The 17,327-nt window shown below is 44.0% G+C and overlaps 1 protein-coding gene across 4 annotated transcripts in view; it reads left to right on the top strand.

Annotated features, from left to right (window-relative positions):
• Positions 1-16,934, top strand: part of NMD3 (NMD3 ribosome export adaptor) — a 68,795-nt gene extending 51,861 nt beyond the window's left edge. For all 4 annotated transcript variants that reach the window (XM_083177844.1, XM_083177841.1, XM_083177843.1 and 1 more), the window contains exons 14-16: positions 11,885-11,991; positions 13,617-13,687; positions 16,618-16,934. In XM_083177844.1, the coding sequence (XP_083033970.1) occupies positions 11,885-11,991; positions 13,617-13,687; positions 16,618-16,751 (312 nt within the window). In that variant the 3' untranslated portion in view covers positions 16,752-16,934. The remainder of the gene's footprint in view (positions 1-11,884; positions 11,992-13,616; positions 13,688-16,617) is intronic.
• The last annotated feature ends 393 nt before the right edge of the window (positions 16,935-17,327 follow it).

The following is a 17,327-nucleotide window of genomic DNA, read 5'->3' as shown; positions in this document are numbered from 1 at the left end:
TCGAAAGAAATTCACAGACTGGGTGATAATTGAAAGACAGCGCAGGTGTGAGGTCATCCTGCGATACAATACTGCTACTTTATATTTTTAAACGCTGGCCGTATGCAAATTGTTTTTTGTGAGTGTCAGGGAAAACGCTGGAGTGCCCAAGTGTTTTAGGTGACGTCATGTGACGTCAGCTCCGGCCCCGATCAGTCTGTTGGATATACAAGATTGCAGGGCTCAGAAAATTAGCAGCTGTGCGATCGTTTCTGAATCATGCCACGTGATTCCCCTTTTCCAGCTAGAAGCACCGTTCAGAAAGGTAAAAACCTCTCGGTCCCGCCAATGTACGGAAACATTTACATATACACAACGGAACACAGAACAGCGCTCTGCGCGGGGAGGCTGCAATAAAGTCCCAGCAATGCACTAACACAATGAGAATTGATGACTACAATAGAAGATTAAAGAGGGTTCTGTAGACGGCTCCCGGCATTTTTGCTGAGGCGGCAGTGATTTCAAAGACGGGGGAATTGCTGACACAGGGCTATTATTTGTGTGTAAAAAGTGCAGGAATAAAATATAATTGACCTATTCAGCCAGGGAACCGGGGCCCTAGATAGCGGTGTTATTGTGCCGCTGATGGGGGATTTATACCCAGGTCTATGAACAGAAATCTCTTTGCCGGGCCCCCAGATAAGGCGCTACATGTAACGTACACCCGGAGATATCTCCGCACCTCTGCATTCCTAGGAAATATCCGCGTCTCCGGAAACTGATGCTACACGCCGCATAAAACACCTTAATCCCTTGTTTGCCGAACTCAGGAACAGATTTCAGGTCTGCTCAGTATAACACGAGCGGTTGTACAGTAGGACGCGTCAACACTGCCGACCTGCAACTGTTCCTCCTGTGAATATATCTCAGCTTGCAGATTCCGTTATGTCATATCTTGCTATCAGGTCTGGGCCATTGGGTTGACCCAATTTAGGTGGACATGCATTGTGTCGACCACTGAAGGTCGACAGGTCATAGGTCGACATGGGTAGTCGACTGGGTCGGAAGGTCGACACAAGTATTAGGTTGATAATGGAAAGGTCGACAGACAAAAGATTCGGAATGAGTTTTTTTTAAGGTTTTTGTCCCAAATATGGACACAGTCGACATGGACATCGTCTACGTGTACTGCGTCCCTTCGCATGGCTCGGCACACCGTTTTATCCTCCAATCACACCATGCTGTCGGCACATGTCAGCTCAAAAGAAAAGTGAAAAATGCATTTCAACCTTTTCACTGTAGACCTTCCCATTGTCGACCGAATGCTTGTGTACAGCTTCCGACCCTGTCGACCTATGGCCTTCAGTGGACAACCCAATGGCCGTATCCCTTGCTGTCTTACAGGAGTTGCAAGTGTTCTAAAATGAAGTAATTATAAGTAACCTTCCGTTTCCACGTCCCTGTCTTCACCACATACTTACCGACTTAGCTGCTAGGTCAGCACATAAGGGGCGTGGCCGGGATACAGAAGGAGGCGTGGCAGTAGAATTGCATTATTGCATCATGCATACCATGACATAATTCAGCACGAATCACATCATCGAGTCTCCTCAGTCTGCCCGCTCTGTTGTGGGTGGCCGTGTGGGTCTGAGGTGGGGGTGTGCAGTAGGGCGATATGGGAGGCTTGCCGCTTCTCCGGGGGGGGGGCCTGATTCAGACCTATTCATTAGGCAGCGTATACTCGAAGGCTAGTGGGCAGGCAAATCCTGCCCTTGAATGTCCACCCCATTAAAAATTGTGAATGCCCCGGCATAATCGCGCATGCACAACCCCAAATATCAGATGGGGGAGGGAATTCATGCAACGGGTCTGAATTCCCCTTTAGTGTATATGTCATTTATAAACAGGCTGCTGTCTGCGCACGTAAGCGGCAAGCAAAGCTGCCTGCCACCACTTTTCCCTGCTGCAGTACCCATTTCCCCCTACAGATGTCGCCGTTTCTTTAACCCCTTCATGACAGAGCCAGTTTGTGCCTTCATGACAGAGCCCTTTTTTTCAAATCTGACATGTCTCACTTAAGTGGGGATAACTTTTTTTTGCTTTTACTTATCCCAGTGATTTTGAGATTGTTTTCTCGTGACACATTGTACTTCAAGTTAGTGGTAAATTTGGGTCGATACAGTCTGTGTTTTTTTGTGAAAAATACCAAAATATCGTGAAAAAATGGAAAATTTAGCAATATGCAAAATGTCACATTTTCTGCTTGTGAGACAAATAATCATACCACTCAAAATAGTTAATAACTAACAAAGACCATATGTCTACTTTATGTTGCAATCATTATTTCAACCTCCTTTTCATTTTTTTGGACACTAGGAGGCTTCAAATATGACTAGCAAATTCTCAAATTTTCAAGAAAATTTCAAACACTGATTTTTTTAGGGACCAGTTCAGTTCTGATGTGACTTTGAGGGACTTGTATGTGAGACACCCCCATAAATGATGCCATTTCAAAAACTGCACCCCTCACAGTATTCAAAACAGCATTTTGGAAGTTTGTTAACCCTTTAGGTGTTTCACAGGAATTAAAACAAAGTGTAGGTGAAATTTCAAAATTTCATTTTTTTTGCAGAGTTTCAATTTTAATACATTTTTCTAACGAATACAGTAGATTTTACTAGAGAAATGTGACTAAAAATTGATTCCCCCAATTCTTTTGTTTTCAAAAATATCCTATATGTGGCCCTAGTGTGCACGTTGACCAAACCACAGGCTTCATAATAGAAGGAGCACCTACTTGATTTTGGAGCCTCCTTTTTATGAGATTTTTTTTTAGGCACCATGTAGGTTTCTAGGCACCATAAGTGCTAAAAGTTAGGAACCTCCCCCACAAGTCACCCCATTTTGCAATCTACACCCCTCAGGGAATTCATCTAGGGGTATAGTGTACATTTCAAACCCCCAGGGGTTTCACCAATTTTGATACAACTGGGCAGTGAAAATGAAAAATTACATTTTTTTACACAAAAATGCAGTTCTGGCTCAAAATTTTTCATTTTCACAAGGAATGAAGAAGACAAAGCACCCTAAAATCTGTGCCCCAATTTCTCCCGAGTACGGCAATGCCTCACGTGACCAAAAAATACCAGTTGGGCGCATGGCAGGACTCAGAAGGGAAGGAGTGATTTTTGGATTTGGCAGCACAGATTTTGGTGGAATGAATGGTGGGTGCCATGTTGCATTAGCAAGACTCCCAAAGCACCAATACAGTGGAACCCCCCCACAAGTCACCCCATTTTGCAAAGTACACCCCTCAGGGAATTCATCTAGGGGTATAGTGTACATTTCAAACCCCCAGGGGTTTCACCAATTTTGATACAACTGGGCAGTGAAAATGAAAAATTACATTTTTTTACACAAAAATGCAGTTCTGGCTCAATTTTTCATTTTCACAAGGAATGAAGGAGACAAAGCACCCTAAAATCTGTGCCCCAATTTCTCCCGAGTACGGCAATGCCTCACGTGACCAAAAAATACCAGTTGGGCGCATGGCAGGACTCAGAAGGGAAGGAGTGATTTTTGGATTTGGCAGCACAGATTTTGGTGGAATGAATGGTGGGTGCCATGTTGCATTAGCAAGACTCCCAAAGCACCAATACAGTGGAACCCCCCCACAAGTCACCCCATTTTGCAAAGTACACCCCTCAGGGAATTCATCTAGGGGTATAGTGTACATTTCAAACCCCCAGGGGTTTCACCAATTTTGATACAACTGGGCAGTGAAAATGAAAAATTACATTTTTTTTACACAAAAATGCAGTTCTGGCTCAAAATTTTTCATTTTCACAAGAAATGAAGGAGACAAAGCACCCCAAAATCTGTGCCCCAATTTCTCCCGAGTACGGCAATGCCTCACATGTGACCAAAAAATACCAGTTGGGTGCATGGCAGGACTCAGAAGGGAAGGAGTGATTTTTGGATTTGGCAGCACAGATTTTGGTGGAATGAATGGTGGGTGCCATGTTGCATTAGCAAGACTCCCAAAGCACCAATACAGTGGAACCCCCCCACAAGTCACCCCATTTTGCAAAGTACACCCCTCAGGGAATTCATCTAGGGGTATAGTGTACATTTCAAACCCCCAGGGGTTTCACCAATTTTGGTACAACTGGGCTGTGAAAATGAAAAATTACATTTTTTTACACAAACATGCACTTCTGGCTCAAGATTTTTCATTTTCACAAGGAATGAAGGAGACAAAGCACCCCAAAATCTGTGCCCCAATTTCTCCCGAGTACGGCAATGCCTCACATGTGACCAAAAAATACCAGTTGGGTGCATGGCAGGACTCAGAAGGGAAGGAGTGATTTTTGGATTTGGCAGCACAGATTTTGGTGGAATGAATGGTGGGTGCCATGTTGCATTAGCAAGACTCCCAAAGCACCAATACAGTGGAACCCCCCCACAAGTCACCCCATTTTGCAAAGTACACCCCTCAGGGAATTCATCTAGGGGTATAGTGTACATTTCAAACCCCCAGGGGTTTCACCAATTTTGGTACAACTGGGCTGTGAAAATGAAAAATTACATTTTTTTACACAAACATGCACTTCTGGCTCAAGATTTTTCATTTTCACAAGGAATGAAGGAGACAAAGCACCCCAAAATCTGTGCCCCAATTTCTCCCGAGTACGGCAATGCCTCACATGTGACCAAAAAATACCAGTTGGGTGCATGGCAGGACTCAGAAGGAAAGGAGTGATTTTTGGATTTGGCAGCACAGATTTTGGTGGAATGAATGGTGGGTGCCATGTTGCATTAGCAAGACTCTCAAAGCACCAATACAGTGGAACCCCCCCCACAAGTCACCCCATTTTGCAAAGTACACCCCTCAGGGAATTCATCTTGGGGTATAGTGTACATTTCAAACCCCCAGGGGTTTCACCAATTTTGATACAACTGGGCAGTGAAAATGAAAAATTACATTTTTTTACACAAAAATGCAGTTCTGGCTCAAAATTTTTCATTTTCACAAGGAATGAAGGAGACAAAGCACCCCAAAATCTGTGCCCCAATTTCTCCCGAGTACGGCAATGCCTCACATGTGACCAAAAAATACCAGTTGGGCGCATGGCAGGACTCAGAAGGGAAGGAGTGATTTTTGGATTTGGCAGCACAGATTTTGGTGGAATGAATGGTGGGTGCCATGTTGCATTAGCAAGACTCCCAAAGCACCAATACAGTGGAACCCCCCCACAAGTCACCCCATTTTGCAAAGTACACCCCTCAGGGAATTCATCTAGGGGTATAGTGTACATTTCAAACCCCCAGGGGTTTCACCAATTTTGGTACAACTGGGCTGTGAAAATGAAAAATTACATTTTTTTACACAAAAATGTACTTCTGGCTCAAAATTTTTCATTTTCACAAGGAATGAAGGAGACAAAGCACCCCAAAATCTGTGCCCCCATTTCTCCAGAGTACGGCAATGCCTCACATGTGACCAAAAAATACCAGTTGGGTGCATGGCAGGACTTAGAAGGGAAGAAGTGATTTTTGGATTTTGGAGCACAGATTTTGGTGGAATGAATGGTGGGTGCTATGTTGCATTACTAATACAGTGGAACCCCCCCACAAGTGACCCCATTTTGCAAACTACACCCCTCAGGGAATTCATCTAGGGGTATAGTGTACATTTCAAACCCCCAGGGGTTTCACCAATTTTGGTACAACTGGGCTGTGAAAATGAAAAATTACATTTTTTTACACAAAAATGTACTTCTGGCTCAAAATTTTTCATTTTCACAAGGAATGAAGGAGACAAAGCACCCCAAAATCTGTGCCCCCATTTCTCCAGAGTACGGCAATGCCTCACATGTGACCAAAAAATACCAGTTGGGTGCATGGCAGGACTCAGAAGGGAAGGAGTGATTTTTGGATTTTGGAGCACAGATTTTGGTGGAATGAATGGTGGGTGCTATGTTGCATTACCAATACAGTGGAACCCCCCCACAAGTGACCCCATTTTGCAAACTACACCCCTCAGGGAATTCATCTAGGGCATGGGTGTCAAACTCAAGGCCCGCGGGCCGAATCCGGCCCGCCGGACCTCTTCAAGTGGCCCCCTGCCTCTGCCCACACCCCCCCCTCGCCGCTGCCCATCAGCCCCCGCTGCCCGCCCCCCCCGCGCCTCTCCGTCCTTGCACACAGAATGTTCAGTGTCTGACAGGAAGCACAGCTCTGCGACTTCCTGGTGACGTGCAGAGCTGCTCTTCCTGTCAGACGCTGAACATTCTGTGCGCAGGTAAAGGCAGCAGTAACTGTGGGGTGGGTGGGCAACCCCTTGGCAATGAGCTGGAACCCCTGGCAACGGACATTAACACCCCCTGGCAACGAGCAAGAACCCATGAAAACGGACATTAACCCCTGGGCAACGAGCTGAAACCCTTGGCAACGGACATTAACCCCTTGGCAACGAGCTGGAACCCCTGGTAATGGACATTAACCCCTTGGCAATTAGCAAGAACCCCTGGCAACAGACATTAACCCCCCTTGGCAACGAGCAAGAACCCCTGAAAATGTACATTAACCCCTTGGCAACGAGCTGGAATCCCTGGCAACAGACATTAACCCCTGGCAGCCACCACCAGCAAAAAGAAAAATCGTGCAGGAGACAGTTTGAAGAGCAGCTCTCCCTCTCCCCGTCCTGGTTGGACACAGGTAGGCAGCCTACTACTCACCATGATACTTGTAGTAGTACACATTCGGAAAGGGGACGTGGTAACGCCCTTTTTGCCCATGGCCACTCCCATTTGTTCATGGCCACGCCCCCTTTCTGAATGTGTACCGGCCCTTTGCGGGTGACCAATCTGCTGATGCGGCCCCCGATGAATTTGAGTTTGACACCCCTGATCTAGGGGTATAGTGTACATTTCAAACCCCCAGGGGTTTCACCAATTTTGGTACAACTGGGCTGTGAAAATGAAAAATTACATTTTTTTACACAAAAATGTACTTCTGGCTCAAAATTTTTCATTTTCACAAGGAATGAAGGAGACAAAGCACCCCAAAATCTGTGCCCCCATTTCTCCAGAGTACGGCAATGCCTCACATGTGACCAAAAAATACCAGTTGGGTGCATGGCAGGACTCAGAAGGGAAGGAGTGATTTTTGGATTTTGCAGCTCAGATTCTGGTGGAATGAATGGTGGGTGCTATGTGGCATTAGCAAGACCCCCGAAGCACGGTGAAATGATGAACCTAATAATCCATAGATGTGTGGTATATTTTGAAACACTCCTTTATACATAGGCCGGGTTTGTCGGGGCAAGTTTCACAGTGGAAAATAGTTTCCTTTCTTATTCCCTTTTTATAGCAAACTTTGCACCTTTTTTGTGTCCTGCCCTTTCTTGCAGTGGAGGGGATTTCGTTGGGAAAATGCTGCCCTGGTACAATACGGGGGCCAGTACTAGAAGTACTGGGGCCCTCTGCCTGCTGGTTCCCAAATATTAGGCCCTTTATGACTTCCTCTTGAAAGTGCATAAATGTCCCCCTCTGGCCGGTAGAACGGAATAGCACGTAAGCGTTATACAGTGCCATCTGGATGATATACACGGCCAGCTTCTTGTACCAGATATTTGTTTTCCGCAGGGCACTGTACGGCTTCAGTACCTGATCTGAAAGATCCACTCCGCCCATGTACTTATTGTAATCTAGGATACAATTTGGTTTTGAGGTGTGGGTACTGGTACCTCGTACAGGGATGGAGGTGGTACTGTCTCCATGAATTGTTGTCAGTTTAAGGACATCCCTCTTGTCCTTATATTTGACCAACAACATATTTTCGGTGCATATTCCCCTGCTTTCACCCCTTCTTAGTACTTGGGCAATGTGCGTTTTGGGGAGGCCTCTTTGGTTCTTGCGCACAGTACCGCAAGCTGCTGTACCTCTTGAACCAAGGGCCTTAAACAGGGGGATGCTAGTGTAAAAGTTATCCACATAGAGGTGATAACCCTTATCCAGGAAGGGGTGCATTAAATCCCAGACAATTTTTCCACTAACACCTACGAGGGAGGGGGGGCATTCTGGCGGTTCAATTCTTGAATCCTTCCCTTCATATACCCTAAACTTGTGGGTGTACCCTGTGGTGCTTTCACACAGCTTATACATTTTTATGCCATACCTTGCCCTCTTACTGGGAAGGTACTGGCGGAATTTAACCCTTCCTTTAAAATGTATAAGGGACTCGTCGATACTAATACATTTATCAGGGATGTATAGCTCTGCAAATTTGGCACTGAAATGATCAATGACCGGCCTGACTTTGAATAGCCTGTCAAAGGTGGGATCATCTCTGGGTGGGCACTGTGCATTATCGGTGTAATGTATAAATTTATGGATTGCTTCAAAACGAGTCCGAGTCATGGCCATACGGTAAAATGGGGTGCTGTACAGAACATCTGTACTCCAATATTGCCTAATTTGTGGCTTTTTTACTATGCCCATATGAAACACCAGACCCCAAAACGTCATCATCTCTACTGCATCTACAGGGGTCCACCTAGCAAATGATGACGTGGGGTTTTGAGCAATAAACTGCTGGGCATATAAATTAGTTTGGTCCACCATTAAATTTATAAAATCATCAGAGAAAAATAATTTGAAAAAGTCAATTTCTCTGAGACCTGTGGAATCAAATTGGATTCCTGGCATGGCCAAAAACTCAGGAACCTGGGGCTCAAAATTGTCTGGTGGTGGGGTCCATACGAGATCAATTATTGGGGGGGGGGTCTCAGCTGCTCTACGGGGGCGTCTTTGAGGGGGTCCCTCATCACCAGAGGAGGAAGAGGAGCTTAAGACGAATCCTTCAAATTCCCCGCTTGCATCACTGGCTGTGTCAGAGTCAGAGGCAAGCATGGCATATGCCTCCTCCACTGAATACATTCTTCTGGATGACTGGGAGGACATTTGGGATGACATTTGGGATGCCATTTTTATTTTTGTGTTACTGGTAGTGAAATGTTTCAACACGTGTATAGTGTAGGGGGGGGGTACAAACTTTATTTCAACCAGGGGGGTATGTAGTGTGTAGTGTGTATGTAGTGCAGAAAAAAAAAAATACTTTATACAAAAAAAAAAAAATGAAGGGGTTAAAAAAAAAAAAAAATTGAAGGGGTTAAAAAAAAAAATTGAAGGGGTTAAAAAAAAAAAAAAAAGGTCCTGCGCCAAAAATTGAGCACAGATGTTGGTCAGTAACGTCCGTCACTGAACAGCGCTCAAAGGCAACAGGAATTTGATAAAAAAAAAAAAAAAAATAGATCAACCCTGTGCCGAAAAAGATGATCAGTGATGTACGTCACTGATCAGCGCACAGCGGCCACAGGACACCCCCAAAATCACAGTGTGTGTAAAAAAAAAATTAAAAAAAGACCCCACAGCACACACAAAAAAAAAAAAGGTGATCAGTGATGCGACACTGATTACCAGTGAGGGGCAGCAGGTGCACAACCTTTGGTGCAACTGACAGTGCAACTGGCAGGTATATATAAAAAAAAAAAACCTCTGCACCCCTAAAAAGTTGCTGATCACCTCAGATATAGTGATCAGCACAAAAGGCGGGGGCAGCAGACACAAAATTTAGCACTCTCTGTCACTCTCTGTCACTATCTCTCGATCTCTCACTATCTATCACTCTATGACACTGCAGCAGCAGCACTGACAGTTATATATATGAAAAATAACCCCTGCACCCCCAAAAAGTTGCTGGGGGTGCACAAAAGGGGGGCAGCAGACACAAAATATAGCAGTCTCTATCACTCTCTGTCACTATCTCTCTCTATCTCTCTATCTCTCACTATCTATCACTCTATGACACTGCAGCAGCAGCACTGACAGGTATATATATATATATATAAAAAATACCCTGCGCCCCCAAAAAGTTGCTGATCAGTTAATTTATACTGATCAGCACAAAAGGGGGGGCAGCAGTCAGTTATATAAAAAATATATAGCACGATCTGTCACTATCTCTCTATCTCTCTCTATCTCTCTCTATCTCTCTATCTATAACTCTATTACACTGCAGCAGCACAAAATATAGCACTCTCTGTCACTAGGCCTCTCTATCTCTCTCTCTCTATCTCTCTCTCTCTCTAACTCGATGACACTGCAGCAGCACAACACAGCACAGGATGTCACAAGATGAAGCAAGATCCCAAGCAGTGATCAGGTAAGTATTGAGCAAGGTTCTGGTCAGTAAATGGCGACAGCTGGGCACGGTGACCGCACTGCACGCTATTCCAGACCGGAATGGCGTCTGCAGTGTAGTCCCCGTTAGTTTAAACCCCCCTCCATGGCTGTGATTGGTCCGTCGGTCCGACGGACCAATCACGGCCTTTGGGGGCGGGCGGGGTGAGGTGGGGTGACACCAGTGTCACCCTTACACCCCGCGGTGATTGGTGCTGTACTTTACAGCACCAATCACCTCCGATCCCGTGTCACCGGCGAACGTTATTCGCCGGTGACACAGAAAACGCTGTAATTGGCTGTTCACACTGAACAGCCAATCACAGCGATCGCCGACGATGCAGCCCCCCCTGGGCATGCAGGGACATGTCTGCTGTCAGGGACAGCAGACATCGTCCCTCTGTCACTGCGTCTCTAGACGCAGTGACAGTTAGAAGTCATGACGTATATATACGTCATGTGTCGGGAAGTACTTCCCGGCCATGACGTGTATATATACGTCAAATGTCGGGAAGGGGTTAAACGTGACATACAGTAAAACAAGTGTATTGACATCTGTATCTTTGGCAGAAGTTTATAAAGCGCCGGAGAGGCGGATATCTGATCTTTTAACCCCTTCCCTACATATGACGTACATTTACGTCATATGTCGGTTGCGGGGGAATCAAGCCAGCTCACGGAGTGAGCTGGCTTGAAAGAGAGCAGGTAATGGCTGTATATTACAGCCAGGTACCTGCTCTCACGGCCACGAGCAGCGAGTTCGCCGATCGTGGCCGTTTAACCCTTTAAGCACCGCGGGCAAAGCGCCCGCAGTGCTTAAATAGCTGATCGGAGGGGGGGGCGCCCTTTTCACACATATTAATATGGCGTGCACGCCAAAATGGCTGGGTCCCAGGGGACCCAGCCATTCATAAAAAATGAGTCCCTGGTGCTCCAAAGTGGGTAAAATACTCGCTATAGCGAGTATTTGCGAACCCTGGTACTAGCATAGCAGCCAGTGATTGGTGTAGCAGCAGCAGCAGCCCGCTCTAGGCCTCTATGACAAGAGCTGATTTAAATCTAGGATTATATTTCTATAAGGGGACAAAGGAAATGTTTCTTTACTGTTTTATATAAATCTCTCATTAGACTGCATCATAAATATTGGGCGCAGCTTAGAACACGTGCTTGTGGTTCAGAGGACAAACTAGGTGGTGGCCTAATTAAAATCTACAAATCTATTTGAGGAAAGTAAAATTATATGAGGTAACCTTTTACACCCAGAGCTGTACAGGTAATCCCAGTCATGACTATCTGTGACTTCGATCCAAGGAGCATGGAAATGTGCCTCGAGTCAGAGAAAAATGCATGCAATATGGCCACTTTTCATCCGATCCCTCATTCCGGAATCTCAGAATCGAATGGAAAGTCACCATATCGCACTAGTGGATGGGGGGGCCTCATGGGGAGACCCAATCCTATTTACGTTTGTGTATAGGCTACAACAATAGCTTAAGAAAGTGACATACATGAGTGTGCGTGAATTTATGTATCAATCTTTGGTGACAAGGTCCAAAACTTTTGGTTTTACTCTATTTTCAGTAACCTCTGCCATAAATCAAACAAAATCTGTTGCATTGTGAGCAGCTCTTGTTTATAGTTTGTTCTGATCTGTCCTGCAGGTTCTAATCAAGAAGAGTTATGACCGTACAAAGCGGCAGCGACGGAGAAACTGGAAACTGAAGGAGTTGGAAAGAGATAGGGAAGGCATGGACACGGATGACGAAAGGTCTGTGCATTTAATAATCATCTACTGAAGATACATATAATCCTTTAGATCTTAGAATAAGTGTCTTGGGATACATTGATTAGTAATAGTACTCAGTGTGTTCTCAATTTGATATTGATACATAAGCAGGTCTCCTTTTGGGAAAATAGATTGGCTGGGCCCTAGGGCGGAGTAAATGTAGTTTGCTGCTTTTTCATTTAACCTGCAGTCTATTTGGTTTCTTCACATGCTTTCATATATAACCAGCACTGTCCCACCATTTGATGGGACATTGCTATGCATACTAGGCAGCTTCATTAACCTATCACAATCTATGTAACAGCCTGGACTGGATCTGCTCCTCTATATTCTTAGAACGCAGGAAAGGAATAGGCTGGTTTTACTTGATATTTTACTTCTAATGTAATAGCAGTAAAAAAAAAGAAAATTCTATAGATATCTAGAAAACAAACATGTGGTTGCTAGTAAGCTTACATCCCAATTATTATGCATTAATAGTTGGATGTGCGTTAGACTGTAAATTGTATACACACGCTCGATATTGTGGCAGTCACCATCATTCTTCTTTTGCAATATCTGACATTAACAAATCAGTGTTGAAGGGGATTCTGCCTACTCCAGTGACCTTTTATAATCTGAAGGTTAGATTCACGGGCTCTTCAGAGCGTTCCTTATCTTGTGTAGTATCAATGTTTAGATAACAGAAAAATGAAAACAAATGGCTTTGAAATGACTTGTCCGCATGAAATATAGCACTTTGTATTGACCTAAATGTGTTTCTGTAGCCATTTTTTATATATTATTATTATTTTGTTTTTGTAGATTGTAGGTAAAAACAACAATTACGGTTGTCACTAGCGTTATTTGTCATTTGCTTTGTAATGATGACCTGCGCTGTGGTTTAGTGTGTTCCTCACTGCCGTAGCGACAATTAAAGGGTGCCAATTTACTGTACTTTGTGTGTGCTGGGCTGGTTGGAGCTTGTAAAAGATCCTGCTAGCTGTATTCTAGGGCAATGGTTCTCAAACTTTTTTTTGAATCGAGGCACATTAGAGTGTCGGAATTTGTTTTAACGTCACCGCTAAGCCAAAACAATTTTAGAAAAAAAAATATATAATTAAAAAAACGCGGCTTAAACGCTGTTATTGGGGGTTTTCAGCATTTTGGAATGCATCAAAACCCGACCGCTGGGTTACCGCGACAGGCCTTTGGGCTTACTATCGTGACCCGCCGCTGCCTCCCCTCACCTGTGTAGCAGGTAGCAACAATCACACACTCAATATACAGTAGGCATGCATCATATCATTTTAATCAGAAGAAGCTGCATGCGATGCGATGTTACTAGTTCTTTTTCACTGCACCCCTAGCACACCCCCACTATCCACGTCGATGCGATGCAATGCGATTTAGCACCCACTAATGTGGCGCCCACTAAGCAAATAGCTTAGTGCCCTATTCTGCGTAGTGAGATCCCATTGCATTCAAATTGCATGCGATGCGATATCACTACGCAGAATAGGGCACTAAGCTATTTGCTTAGTGGGCGCCGTGATAATACACAAGTACAATAAATTCATGTGTTTCCATAAAAGAAGCTTCATTATGTTTTCTCATGTATTTTCCAGACAATACCAAGATTTTCTTGAAGATCTTGAGGAAGATGAACTTATACGGAAAAATGTTAACATCTACAAAAGTAAGGATGTGCAAAGTACCTAATTTTATTTCTAACTGTGCTATTTTTATACTAACAAATAATCTAAATTATTTAATTTTTTTCTCCATGTTTAAAGCAGACCTGTTTCCCTATGCGGGGGGAATTCAGTTAGCCGTGAAAGCCAGCACTTTGTTGGATTTATTTTCTACCTACCCTGAGATGGGTAAAATCCACAATAAATGACCTGGATCCTATACTTTTCCCTCCCAAAACATTTTTTTCCCCTAAAGAATTTTCGTAACCTTTGAATTCCACTCTGTATAGGTTACGGTATTGACCTAATGCAGTTACACTACCCACTTTAGCATTAGTACGGGATCTTTCTGTTGCCTGAATTTGCTTTCTCACTGAGAATTTGCCTTTTGCAGTACAGGGAGTTGCAGAGTGGACTTGGATCGGATCTCGGCTGCCTTGCTGCTTTCATACAGTATATAAGAGCAGAATTGACTGCATGCAGCTGGTGTGCTCATGGCACTATGCATCCTGAGCTCTGTACACCCTCACACAGATTTAGAAAGAATACCTGAATTTTAAACCATTGTCTCAAATTACTTAAAAAGAACCTGCCATGCTGTTCTTAAACATTGTCCTGAATAGTACAGTGTGGTTTAAAGTATAATTGTAGTGTGGGCAATAAACCCAAAAGTTAAAACCTGCTTAATTACATGCAATAGAAGGTTTTCTTGAATATAAAAGGAATTTCTATTACAAGATCACTGTGGTGTCTTTGAGGAAATAGAGCACCGGGCATACGCTACAGTGGTTATGCTTGTGTAATCATTTAAAACTTCCTGGAAGACTAAAGTCCCATACGACCTCTAGGTGTCACTATTTCAGATGACTTACAGGCAGGTAACAACACAATAAAGAAGGGAACTCCGATGCTTGGTTGCATAGGGAGAGGAATCAACAGTAGAAAGCAAGAAGTAATAATGCCATATGCCCGGATGCGATGCGATTTTAAATTGTATAAGCCCCCTAATGGGTTTATTCAATGTTAAATGTCCCCCAAATATGATTTTAAATTGTATAAGCACCCTAATGGGTGCTTACAATGTTAAATGCACCCCTACGCCACCCTCACTATGAACGTCGACCTGAAGCGTGGTGAGCGCAGCGAGCTCACGAGGGGCGGCAGTACGCGTCCTCCGACCTTTTCATACCCCCACTATCCACGTCGGCGTGGAGTTGATTTTATATAGTGTGGCGAGCCACCGAGCCCGAAGCGTGGCGAGCCCACACGTATTACTTTACATGTATTCCGCGTCCCCTCGCAGGGCTCGCCACGCTTCGGGTTTGGTGACTCGCTGCGCTCGCCACACTATCTAAAATCAACTCCATGCCGAAGTGGATTGTGGGGGTATGAAAAGGTCAGAGGACTAAGGTGCATGGCCTAGATCACAAAACTTACCCGGAAAGACTAAAGGTTCATAATATGTATAGTTTAGAGCAGAGAAGGGAAAGGCAGGACATGATAGAAACTTTCAAATCAAGGGTTTTAATAAGGTACAGGAGGGAGACATTCTTCACAGAAAGAGGAGCAGCAGAACACGAGGACATGCACTGAAACTAGAGGGAGAAAGATTCAGGGGAAATTTGAGGAAAAATTACTTCACAGAAAGAGTAGTAGATAAGTGGAATAGCCTCCCATCAGAGGTGGAAGAGGCAAATACAGTAGAGCAATTTAAACATGCTTGGGATAGGCATATTGATATCATTACAAATAAATAATGATCAATTATGGTTTGAGGTAACATGTTTAAAAAAGGGGCAGACTAGATGGGCCAAGTGGTTCTTATCTGATTGTCAAATTCTATGTTTCTATGAATACGAGCCAATGCTCACGGGGCCACATATTATGTTGGAGCGGATATCAAACACATGCTATTTGGCCTGATTTCTTGGCCTGGTTCCGATGGATTGGGCCAAAACGCACGTGCTTGACATCCGCTCCAACCTAATATGTGGTCCCATGCGCATTGGCTCGGCTCGTATTCAGGGGTCGGACGTGCTGCACATAAGCTAAATCATATGTGCAGTCGTCGTCTGCTTTTTAACTGACTGTATCTCATGTGACTCCCCTTGAACTCCCCGGGAGTCCTTTTACATGTGATTTATCGCATGTAAAAAAATGGCACATCAAGTCTCACTCCCAGGGAGCTGCTGTGGGATCCCAAGATAAATTGGGTCTGACTTGTCCTTAAGAGAAGTCAGACTTCTATATGGGGGCCTTTAGAACTATTCAGCAATAAATAGCAGCTCAGCCCCCTGTATATTTTTGGCAGCCCTGTTCTAATGAGCCCACCAATGGCTACACTCCCAGTCAGATCATTGTCCTGTATACACATGGTTTTAAGTCCATTTGGTCATCATTTAGCCACCCATGCTGATGCATTCATGACGGTTGGCCCCAACAACTGGATAAAGAACCTGGGTTTTCATAATTAAGTGGTTAGGTTGGACACAAGCTGTGCGGAACACTTAGGACATAACACTGTTAATGTGATACTATTGGCCAGTGTTCAGTCATCTTCCTACCAGAGTTACCAACATGCTGAAATTGATCTGACCTACTGTTTATCACTGTCCTTTATCTACCACCATGTACATGCTGCGATATTAGGCTTGTTAACTTTAGTATTTGACCTCTGCATATGGTATGTATTTTTTTTTTTTTTTACATAAGTGAAAAAATTAAGCAAAATATCCATAACGGCCCAGTTATTTGAATTATATTGAAAGAATGTAGTAATTTTTGTGTGTCTGTTAAGTTCTCATTCCTTTGTTCATAAAAATACAGACAAAACCTTAGAAATAGTTCACCATCTGCTTTATGCTCTATGCATGGTGTTTGTTCTTTTTTTGGTCTCGTCCAATGTGGACCTCATGCTGGCTTTTTCGTCTTCCAGAGGCTGACATTGCGGTGGAGAGTGACACTGATGAGGAGGGTGCGCCCAGAATCAGCCTGGCAGAGATGTTAGAAGATCTTCACATTTCTCACGATGCCACAGGTGGGGAAGGGACAGAAATGCTGACAGAATAAATTTGCTTCAAAGCGTCCTGCTGGTGTGTTCTAGTGAAGAGGATTTAAAATGTGTCCAATTTAATTTTGAACTATCTAAAACGTGCGCTCATACATATTTCTCTCTGAACTTGGATTACCATACACTAAGCTCTTGTGTGTTTTGCCTTCCAACTGCCAGATATTAAAATAACAAATGTTTAAGCTGTTTGGATTTTTCTTTTCTTGTTATGTTGACATCTTTAAAAAGCCGGTGAATACAGAACACATTGCAGGTGTTGCAGGGCAGATCATTGGAAAACCGGAAAAAAAAAACCTGTATGATAAAGAAGCGCATCACATTAACTCATAAATACTCAGGACACCATGTCGGTGCAGCGTGGAAACTGGGTTTAACCCACTGATGACTTTGATCAGCACACAGCCAGATTTTTGATTACATACTGTAAAGTTTATGTAATTAAATAGTAGTACGTTTATTTATAAGGCGCCGCAAAGTGTCCGCAGCGCCGTACATAGCAAACAAAAAACAAATTACAAGGTAACGTACAGGGTGTGTTGAAAAATACAGTATAAATAGGGGTATAGCTGGTAGAA

This window comes from Crinia signifera, chromosome 3 (assembly GCF_055691185.1).
Source record: "Crinia signifera chromosome 3, ASM5569118v1, whole genome shotgun sequence".
NCBI lineage: Eukaryota > Metazoa > Chordata > Amphibia > Anura > Myobatrachidae > Crinia > Crinia signifera.
Note: the sequence above shows the minus strand (reverse complement) of the source record. Positions and strands in the feature narration are given on the sequence as shown.